At 39.3% G+C, this 11,334-nt stretch overlaps 2 protein-coding genes across 2 annotated transcripts in view; one reads left to right on the top strand and one right to left on the bottom strand.

Annotated features, from left to right (window-relative positions):
• The window catches only part of PIGN (phosphatidylinositol glycan anchor biosynthesis class N), a 100,917-nt gene extending 99,714 nt beyond the window's left edge, over positions 1-1,203 (bottom strand). Inside the window, exon 1 of the mRNA XM_023512401.1 lies at positions 1,145-1,203. The gene's annotated coding sequence lies outside the window, so the exon portion shown is untranslated. The remainder of the gene's footprint in view (positions 1-1,144) is intronic.
• Positions 1,204-1,546: 343 nt separating this feature from the next.
• KIAA1468 (KIAA1468 ortholog) overlaps positions 1,547-11,334 on the top strand; it is a 122,459-nt gene continuing 112,671 nt past the window's right edge. Inside the window, exon 1 of the mRNA XM_023512362.1 lies at positions 1,547-2,335. Coding sequence (XP_023368130.1) covers positions 1,807-2,335 — 529 coding nt within the window. The 5' untranslated portion in view covers positions 1,547-1,806. The remainder of the gene's footprint in view (positions 2,336-11,334) is intronic.

The following is an 11,334-nucleotide window of genomic DNA, read 5'->3' as shown; positions in this document are numbered from 1 at the left end:
AAAAACTTTGTACAGAAAACAAAATTAAAAAACCCAAAGCCTCATTCAAATGAAAATTTTCATTCTCAGAGCCTGGGTAAGCTGACATTAAAACCTACGCTTACCTGTTGGCATACCTTTACATGGAAACCAATAACCTGATCCAGGGTTATATAAGAATGCTCTATTTTAATTTTTCCACAGCGTTAAAGGGGATACTTTATCGCTTCAACGTAATACGTCACTTACCTAACACTCATAACTACTGCTGCCTATTGGAAGCTGTACAGTAAAAAAGGAAATCTAAAGGGGCAGCAGAGGCAATGTGCGAGTGAAGAAAAATAGGATCTGTCAAGAACAGTAGTCTAATAGTGTAAAATTGTCCCTTTACCACCTCAGAGTGTAATTAAGGAAATGCACAAAAGATAAAGTTGATTTTCTAAACTTAGACGTTTGCTTACTTTATGTGCTCACATCTAATGAATCAAAATTCTAAAGCACCCAACTTTTAAAATTCTTAAGATCCACAACAAAAACCTTGAATCTAGACTACATGAACGACTCAGAAAGGTTGCAAGGCACAGCGGTAAAAGTATAGTTTGGGACATAAACGAAATGCCGGTGTCTCCTTGGAACGCTTACTGGTGCAGTTGATTGCGCCAGGTCCTCCAACCTCTCTAGGCTTAAGTTTACGGTACTATCACGCTACTGGTTGGTCAGCATTTGACATGTTGGAGAGACCTTGTGGTGTAAACCTCAAATGCTTATTGAGCACCTAATAGTTTGTTGTCCAAGGCGAAGGTGTTCGCATACCCCAGCATATCCAAACCTCTGAGTTCCATTTTCCGTTTAATGTCCCCGCCTGTCGCCCCCACCCCCTTCACAGGTCTAATTCCAGGACGCGAAGACCCGCTCCGAGGTCCCAGAGGCCGGTGCAGCCCGGAGGCCTCCGAAATCAGCAGGCACATGGCAGAAAAAAGGAAAGGCAGTCACATTCTGTCCACTGCACTGGGCACCTACTACACGTGCGGAGAAAAAGTCACCCGCTGGCAGCAAACAGCAAGAAAAAGTGAAGCGCACGAAGGGAGCAGCGCGTCCGCGGGTGAGGGGTCTGGTTCAGGTCCGGGTGCCGCCACGCCTCTGGGCACCGGTCCCTGAACTTTACCTGGGACTTATCCGGGTCAGGCCTGATCTCCGCAACGAGGTCTCCTCAACGCGAACGCAGGCCCCAGCGTCATTAAAGTTTTGGAGCAGAGTTCTCTCTCTGCCCCCCGAAACAACAGCCAGAAGGGTTTCCCTAAAAACCCACCACAACTGCTTCTCCACCACAGTACGTCCCTAACACCTACCCGGCCGCGGCTGCTCTCGCGATAATGTGGCGGTCTGTCCCCCGGCAACTCCAGTCCCCGCCAACTCCAGTCCCCGCCCTTCTCCTCTGGCCAATAATAGAGGAGTTGTGGGCGAGGTTTTGCGTTTGAGCGAGAGAGCGGCCTTCAATCTTTGCTTTCTGGAACTGAGAATAGGCGGGGCTGAGGCAGAAGGGGGCGGGGAGTAGGAGGCGGGGCACGCACCTATTCTCGCGAGATAGGAGACCAGGAAGACGCCTGCAGAGCCCGGCTGCTGGTGCAGCAGCGGCTGAGGCGGCAGGTGCTGCTGCATCCGGACCTCCTACCTCTGCGTGTACGCCTGGCCTCCAGGTGGAGAGGAGGGACGCGGTCAGGCCGGGGCTGTAGAGGTGCGCTAAGCCTTCACTGCAGCTTAGGAGGGATTCAGACTGCGGCCTGTCAGAGCCAGTCAGGGAGGCGCCCACACTCCTGACAGGATAAGATGGCGGCGATGGCGCCTGGAGGTAGTGGCAGTGGTGGCGGCGGCGTGAATCCATTCCTTAGTGATTCAGACGAGGACGAGGACGAGGTAGTGGCGACAGGGGAGCGGCGGGCAGTACTTCGGCTGGGTGCTGGAGGTGGCCTAGATCCTGGCTCTGCGGGCTCCTTATCGCCACAGGATCCTGTGGCCGTAGGAAGCAGTGCACGGACGGGGCTCCCTGGGGAGGCGTCGGCTGGTGCGGTGGCTCTGGGGAGCGCTGGAGAGACCCCGGCCCGGTTGTCAATTGATGCCATCGCGGCTCAGCTGTTGCGCGATCAATACTTGCTGACCGCCCTGGAGCTGCACACGGAGCTATTAGAGAGCGGCCGCGAGCTGCCTCGGCTGCGCGACTACTTCTCCAATCCAGGCAACTTCGAGAGGCAGAGTGGGACCCCGCCAGGAATGGGTCCGCCAGGGGTCCCTGGAGCAGCCGGCATTGGAGGCCTTGGAGGTCGGGAACCGAGTACGACGTCGGGCGGAGGACAGCTCAGTAAGTGGACGCAGCCTGTCACACTCCAGCAGGGTTCTTGAGATTGTAAGCAGTTACGAGCGGCTGAGTACTGAGTGATACTGAGTATAGGGACGTCTGGGGGAACCAGAGTTCCGGGCTGGGATGGTGTCTTTTGCGGTGGAAGCAAGAGGATCCCGCAGTGACTTCTACTTCCAACCCTTGGCTGGTGTTGCACTTGTTCCTGGCTCTTGGCTCCTGTGTCGGTGTCGGTATCTATAAAGTATCAAGAGCTTCTGGTTTATTGGCTATTGTAGAACTCCAGAAGACTCCCTTGTAAATGGGTTTATTGCTTTAAGCATTTTTCCTTTTTCTCCAGTTACCTGAATCACACTACCAGGAAATGGTGTTGCTTAATTGCCCCCAGTAATTCTTGCTGTCAGAGAGAGAATAGAAAATGCTGCTCTTTCCGCAAACTCAGATGTACTGAAGACCCTTTGTTTTGGGGATGACTTTCTTATCCCAAAATTGGGTTTTCTGCTACATAAAATGTGTTCTATTTAAATAAAGTCGATGTAATTCACTTTCAGTGCCTTAATTCTTGTGTTCAAAGTGACAGGAAATCCAAGGAGCAGTGCAGGCAGGTTCTGACTGCAGTCTGTCTCACCATCATACCACCCTTGCAGGCTTTTCCTCTGCGTAAGATAGTTTACTTTTTTATCTTGTTATAATCATTTTTAGCAACATACTGTAATCGCCCACCCCATTATAAATATGTACTGTATTTATAAGCATTTCTTATGGTTTGGGAAGCATTTTAGATTTCCCCTCACTAATGTATGAGATGTTGAGTGTGTTATATGAGGCCACCTAGAATTTGACCTCATGTGTTGATTCTGTATTAACAAATTTTAATGTCAAACTTTAGTACTGTAGACTAATTGATGTGTGTGTCTTTACTTTTGAATGGTGCCAGAGACTCAAATTGCCAAACTTAGACAAAGGAGAAGTGCAAAAAGTGCATTTTTTATCAAGGTAAATCTTAAGCACATTTCCCTCTTGGATTTCCTCAATAGATATAACTTCTTACTCAGTGTGTAGGATAATCTTTTTCAGGAAGAGATTTTTCTCGTTGCTGACCTCTTAAGACTTCTAAAATGTGACAAAGAGCAATGTACCAAGTTGTGGCTTTTTTGAAAGAGAATCTAAATTATCTAATGATTTTCACCCTACAAGCTTTAGCTCAAATTCAACTTTGTAAACTGCTCTTCACGCTCTCCCAGTTTAAGTAGTTGCTTGTTTCTTTCCCGTGCCACTTTCAAATATTCATCATAGCCTTTAGCCTTTTAGATTGATTTGTTGACAGTATCATGTTTCTGGATAGTTTTTCAGAAACATCTTTACAGTAAATTCCTCATGCTTTGCATAGTCCCTGGACTGTTGTTAAACAGAACTGATTTGTATTTGCTGTGCTTTCAACCTTGTTAATACAATGAAATGGGTTGTTCCTTATTTCATAACTATTCATTTAGTTTTAAGGAATTGCCTTATCTTTTCAGCCTGCTTTCTTATGACCTTGTACTATTACTGTTTATAGTGAAAGTTCCCACTTATAAACATTTTATTGAAAAAATTATAATTTAGGCTCGTTAAATATTTTAGCAGTGTTTTAGAGTAAAAAATTACTTCCAAAAGCCTTTGCATTATACATTTTTTTAGTTTCCTAAGATAACTTAAGTCCTATGATCAAAAATCACCAATTAAATATTCATGTGCACCTGTCCTTTTCTATTATTCTCATTTAGGTACAGGAGATATATGTGTCTGTGTTTGTTGGGTGTGCATATATGCAAAAGTTACTATATTTTTAGTTAATACAAAGCAAATGAACAGTAAAGGGGGAATGTATTTTAAAAGCAAAGATTGGAATAAACTGTTATTAATGTGATTTTATGTTTATTGACAAGCTCTACCCATTTTAAGTGTCACATTTTCATGAATTTGGACTGATTAGTCACTATCAGTTGCAAATATAGAACATTTTTATTATGACCAGAATTTCTTCATTCTTTGCAGTCAACATTCTCACTCCCATATAGACATGTTGATCACTTAGAACAGTATATTATCTCCATCTGGGCATGGGCACTGTTGGCATTTTGGGCCTGACAATTCCTTGCCATGGCTGCTGTTCTGTGCATTATGCAATGTTTAATACCATCCCTGGCCTCTACCCACCAGATGCCAGTACCAATCACCTCCACTCCATGCCACCCCAGTTATAACAATGAAAAATGTCTCCAGCATTGCCTGGGGGAGAGAAGGGTGAAATTTCACCTATTGAGAACCACTTCTATAGATAAGATACACTTCTTCTAAAATTTCGTGTAAATGGAAATCATCGAGCATATACTTTTTGTGTGTCTGTCTTTTACTCAGCATGTTTTTGAAATCCATACCTTTTGTGTGTGTGCTATTAGGTCTTTCCTTTTGGGGTCTTATCCTTTAATCTTTTATTAGACATTTGTGTTTTTTCCAGTTTGGAACTGTTATGAATAAAGCTGCCATTAATGTGTTTGTACAAATTTTACATGACATGTTTTCATTTGGGGGTTCATCTTTGAAAATAGAATTGCGGGATCGTGTAGTGTGTATGTTTATGTTCGTAAGAAACTGCCAAACCGTTTTCCATAGTTTTAAAGTTTTTACCACCAGTGTAAGAGAATTCCAATTTCTACACATTCCCCTAAATATTTGATATTTTCAGGCTCTTTAATTTTAGTCATTCTAGTGAGAGTGTAGTGGTATCGCATTGTGGCTTTAATTTTCATTTCCCTGATGACTAATGATGCTGACCTCTTTTTCCTCTGCCTTTTGCTATTAATATATTTGTGAAATGTGTGTTCACATCTCTTGTCTGCTTTTTAATTGGGTTTTTTGTTTGTTTTGTCTCATTGTGGAGTTTACAAGAGTTCTTTACATCTTCTACATTGAAGTCCTTTATCAAATGTGTTTTGCAAGTATTATCTCCCAGTCTACTTTACCTTTCTATTTTCTTAACAGCGTATTGTCTTTTGAAGAAAAGTTTTTAAATTTCATCAAGTCCAATTGGAGAGGTTTCTTTCTTAAACAATTTATGTTCCTTATCTCCTATATAATAAATATTTGCCCACTCAAGATTGCAAACATTTTTTTCTACTGTGTTTTCTTCTAGACGTTTTATAGTTTTAGCTTATTTAGTTAGGTCTAAGATGACAGGAACTATATCTTAATGAAGGTATCATAAAAGAGAGAAGAAATGTTTCTTAAATAATCCCTCCTATAAACATGCAGATGTAGCACAAGCTTTGAGTACAAATGCCTTGTATATGTCAAAAATATCAATTCCTATGAATAAGTTAACTGAATCAGAAAATAGATACATGTTAAAATATTTCTGTAAAACTGTAGATAGTACCATGGTTCTGAAGATTTTGAGTAAGCTCTAGAGCACACAAATTATATTCTCTGGGACTGAGCTACAGCCTACTTTTAAAGGTCCTCTATATTCAATTCTAGCATGTTGTTCGTTACTACATAGGTCTGATTTTATAATACTCAATAAGCACTTGTTGCTTGATTATAAACAGTATAAAGATTAGTTGTAAGATTATATAAAATATTAGTTTGGGATATATTTTGATTTGGGTGTGTATGATTGGAAAATTCTGAAGAATACCTCAGAACATTAAATGTATAATCAAAAGTAGTTTAATGATCTTTTAAAATGATTTCATGATTAACTTTGTAATTTTAGATTTGGTGAATTTTTCCCTAAAACTGTTGACCTAAGTTAATATTATAGTATAGCAGCGCCTTTTAAATATACTTTAAGAAGTATTCATGTATTTAATCTTTTTTACTGACTAGAAGAGTAATCCATATTTATAAAACATTCAATTATAAAAAGGATATATAGCTTTGATTTTTCAGAAAAGAAACATCTACTTATGGAAGAAAATTACTTTTAATAAATATTCTAAGGAAATCTTGGTGTTGGATAAATTTCTATAACATCATTGCAATGTTCTTACTAGTTTTACTTGATGAACTAAGTGGATCCTTTGTATTTAACATTACTTGCTGGAATTATGTACATTGTGTATATGTGTGTATCTCTCTATTTTTGCCATTTGAGCCAGAATAGCTCCTATGTAGTAACTGTTTTGTTTTTTAATTAGATTGCAAAGATAAAAATTGTGTCAGTGGCATTGATTGATTAACACTGAACAAATTGTATGAATAGCCAGAGGAATGGTGATTCTGCTTTAAGTGTTAGGGCTCTATCAGAATTGAGCCATAATTTCTTTAGATGAGCCCAATTCTTTAAACAACAGAGGTATATGGTCAAATGGGGAGGGCAAGTGACTTATGCCCTTCATTGATAAATTTATTTGTATTTACATGCCTTCAAATTTTTATAAGGCTGCTAATCAAGAGATAATGATGTATGGTTCAACTTAATAATTTTGCATGTGAGTTTGGTGCTTTGCTGAATCATCTTTTTCTTCTTTTAATCTTTTCTCTGTACTGTTTAAGGGTACGTATCTCAGTATGCTCAGCGTTCCGTTCTTAGTATCACCAATACTAAGATATGATTGCTTTCTTCCGAAGTTCTCATCTCTTACTCTCTACAGAGTAGTTATCTTCTGTTAGATTGGGATTAGGTTTAGTGTTTCCTCAGCTTTCCGAAAGAGAAAATAACAACAGAGTATTTCTAAAATTGGTTAGATTCACTATTTTTACTTGAATGAGACTTTCTACTATCACCTGGACCATTGACATTTCTAAATATATCTATTATATAGCTGTCAATTTTTCTTGTCTGTGCCTTTCCAATTTCAAAATTATTCTTAATTCCTGTGACAATTTAGTCAGATATAGTCTTTGCCTAGGATGGTAATTTGAATATAATTGGTATTCCATATTTTTACATTGATATATTTATTAAACAATGTGATCAATTAAGGATTGCAGAGATCCAAAAGTTCAATGCATATCCTTTAAGTTATGCCCTGATAGAGAGGTAAGTTTATAGAATGTAAACATTTTGACATACAAAAATTTTGTTGATTATAGAAATGAAATGGCCCTTGTTGTTTGATCCTCCAGAATAGGTGAAATTTTGAATAAATGTTTATATTACTAAATTAATTATTTAGCTATATTTAGACTCTATTCTAAGTATGGAAAGGAAAAAAGTGAGTGAAATGGTGCAGGAAAAGTGGTGAAGGAAAGATGATAACTATATTTTTCCTTGTTTAAAACATCATCTGGGAACATGCAGCTCCCTGCTCACCACATATTGTGGTGATTACATTTGGGTAGTTGTTAAAATACAATGTGACGTTTCAAGCCTTTGTGGTACTCTTAAAAGAAAGCAAGAAAAGTTATTAATCTGGGAAAACTGACCTTATTTCTGTCAAAAATTAAACTTTCTGTTTTTCAAACAAGAAAGTTTGAGGTGATCTCCAGAATGTTTGTATGATTGTTGAATACCTGAATGGTTGTTTAGTTTAGATCAGAAACTGAATTTAGTTTGTTGGTATATAGATTTTAACTGTGGCATTTCCTCCCCTCCTATCTAAATATATAGACTACATATATCTGAATTAAGAAATATCATCTGAGAAAGGTCTTAAATATTAACACCTATTATTTATTTTCTTCCAAGTAGTTGTTTTTACTTACTTCTTCCTATAAATACTATGATATTTAACTCTGAACTATAATTTTTAGATTAGTTTTGCTAAAAACAGCCTTGTTGATAATTGAGTACATGATGCTTGGCTGTTTAGCTGTACTTTGAATGTAGTGCCTCTGCCTAGAAGGTGATGAGGGGTTGCTTTAGTTTGGTGTTGATCGACTTCAACTCTCTTACATGAGTATTTGTTTCAGTGTTGTAGTTAACTTCTAAAAGTGGTTGCTGGCCCCAATTTACTGGAGCCGTACCGGAGGGACAGTGATAGCTCTCCAACTTCACATGTATGAGGACTGACAATTAAGTTCACAAACTGGTCCTAAGAAAAAGTGCTGCATACCTCATTTCTGAATATCACTATGGTCACCTTAGAAGTATTCCCTGTGGGTAGGCTATGCACCAATACCAGTGCCTAGCAATTTTGGAACTCTTCTTCTAAAATAGCCATTAAAGCTTTTGACGTATTACCCTTGCTGTCCTGAATGTCTTGTTATCTTTGGGTAAAGAAAAAAGTCACTGGGGGCCTCTCCCGCTCATCAGTATTCCAATACAGTTGGTTATTTGTTAGTGGCTAAAAACTCTCTCACAGACAGTACCATGTGATCTAGTACATTGTCATGATGCAAGAGTCATGAGTTGTTGGCCAAGATCTTTAGATAAAATTTTCCTGTTTCTTTATGAATGTTCACTTGGCCTGCTATGCTTTTCACAGTCAGCCAATGATTTTGATCCACAATTTGACACATTTTTGCAATGTTTTCATCAGTTCTGCTTGTTACTGGCCACCCTGACCTCTCTTCATCAGTGTTGCTTTCTCTTCCTCAGAAAAATATTTAATCCATTTGTACACTGCCGTTTTCTTTATGGCTTTATTTCAATAAACTTGTACTAACATGTCCCTGATTTCACTTCCACTCTTGCCAAGTTTAACAAAAAATTTAATGTTTGTCCGTTTTGCTAATTCCAGCTCAAGTATTTTGAAGATGACACACAAAAACATGCAATAACAATTACTAATGCCACTCAGGAATAATTATCACCACCACACATTGACATGAACACAACTGTGAGATACTGATATACTAAGCTTATGAAACCTTACCGAATTTTTTTGTTGTTTTTGAGACAAGAGTCTCACTATGTCGCCCTTGGTAGAGGGCCATGGTGTCACAGCTCACAGCAACCTCAAACTCTTGGGCTTAAGCGATTCTTTTGCCTTAGCCACCCAAGTAGCTGGGACTACAAGCACCCACCACAATGCCTGGCTATTTTTTGTTGCAGTTGTTATTGTTGTTTAGCAGGCCTAGGCCAGTTTTGAAGCCCCCAGCCTCCGTGTATGTGGCTGGCACCGTAACCACTGTGCTATGGACCAAGCCCTTACCGAATTGTTTGTATAGTGCTGCCAATGTCAGCATGCAGTGTGGCAAGTTCATGAACTTAATTGTCAGGCCTCATATAGTACAGTTTCTACACACTAAGGAAATCAATATAGGAAAATCTGAACAAGTATAAATTGGTTAATTTTCCTTATAAGTAGAAACCTCAAAAGATTTCTGAGAAACAGATATCCAATACAATTGAAAATAACCATGGTATTTACCAAGATTCAGCAAAAGATGACACTAGATTATAGCAGGATCAAGAATACCCTAGGAACTGATAGGTTTGGCTTATTGCAAGTTTCTTGACAGATATCTCATGTTAATGTGAACAAATAGAGAAATATGAGTTTGATCAAAGTAGCTGTGGAAGTGTGTGTAACTTATAAAGCAACAGTAGGTCGGTGCTGTTCTATGCCAACTATAATTTTGAACTCAGCCTATTGTTTGAAGACCACTGGACTTACAGTAACAATGTCTGATCTTCAGTTCTGTCTCTACCACTTACCAGCTCTTTCAGCTTGGGTAAATCACTGAAACTTTTGAGCCTTTTTATTCGGTGTTATAGGAGAGTAATTTCTGTCTACTGTGAGTCATGGGATTTCAATAAAGTTCACATGAAAGTATATATGTAAAAAAGACATCGAAAACTCTACAAGCACAGTGGTGGGCACATATAATCCCGGCTTCTTGGGAGGCTGAAGTGGAAGGATTGCTTGAGCCCAGGAGTTGGAGACCGGCCTTTGGCAGTAGAGCAAGACCTCCTCTCAAGAAGGGCAAAAAAGTCCCTCACTTTGTGAGTCTTCTTTTTTGAGACAGAGTCTTACTATGTCACCCTCAGTAGAGTGCCCAGGCGTCACAGCTCAGAGCAACCTCAAACTCTTGGGCTTAAGTGATTCTCTTGCCTTAGCCTACCAAGTAGCTGGGACTATAGGTGCCCACCACAATGCCTGGCTATTTTTTTGTTGCAGTTGTCATTATTGTTTAGCAGGTCCGGGCCAGGCTCAAACCCACCAGCTTCAGTATATGTGGCTGGCACCCTACTCACTGAGCTACAGGTGTCGAACCACTTTGTGATTCTTTTATGAAATAAAAATATGAAGCACTGAAGGAATTCTAGATCAGGTTTGCTATGATGAAAAGTTGAGAAAAATAGGTATTATCTAACAAGGCTAATTCACAGGGTTAAACTATGCTAATAAATATATGGTATCCTAATTAAAATGAGTTCTATCATACTTTTGCATACTCCTTGAATCACATTTTTAACTAAAAAAAAGTTTATAAACTTTCTATGTATTTGTTTGAAATTTGCATGAGAAATTTCTTACAAGCATTTCTATCTGAATAGCAAGCAAAAATAAGACTAGGAAATTCTGCTGATTATAAAGCAAAAAGCAGCATAGAATAGTGGGTTAAGAACAGAGACTTTGAAATCAAACTACCTGGCTTGGATCTTATTTCTGCCATTTTTTTACCCTGTGATTTTGGAAAAATTGCTTACTGTCTCTGTGCCTCTGTTTGTTCATCTGTAAAATGAAGATGCTAGTACTTTGTAGCACTGCCCCTCAGATGAGCATCAGCTGAGTTGATATTTATTAAGTCACTGGCAGTAAGTCTGTGTAAGTGTATAATAAATATTAAAAGCCAAACTCTATTAGGACTTTGTGCTAGTTCCATAAACTCTGCTACCATACCATTAGTGAGTTATATTATGTTTAGTAAGACATTCTTACCTACATTTTAGAGATTTCTTTAATTACATTCATGTAAGTTTTAAATCTAATTTCTTGTTATTGGTTTCTTCATAGGTCATCGTTCCTTTTATAACTAAAAAAGACTTGCCTTGGGGCGGTGCCTGTGGCTCAAAGGAGTAGGGCACTGGCCCCATATGCCAGAGGTGGTGGGTTCAAACCCAGCCC

The sequence above is a fragment of the Otolemur garnettii genome, unplaced genomic scaffold (genome assembly GCF_000181295.1).
Source record: "Otolemur garnettii isolate 467f Iridium unplaced genomic scaffold, OtoGar3 scaffold00027, whole genome shotgun sequence".
Classification (NCBI taxonomy): domain Eukaryota; kingdom Metazoa; phylum Chordata; class Mammalia; order Primates; family Galagidae; genus Otolemur; species Otolemur garnettii.
The sequence above is the reverse complement of the archived record's forward strand: the minus strand, read 5'-3'. Positions and strand labels throughout refer to the sequence as shown.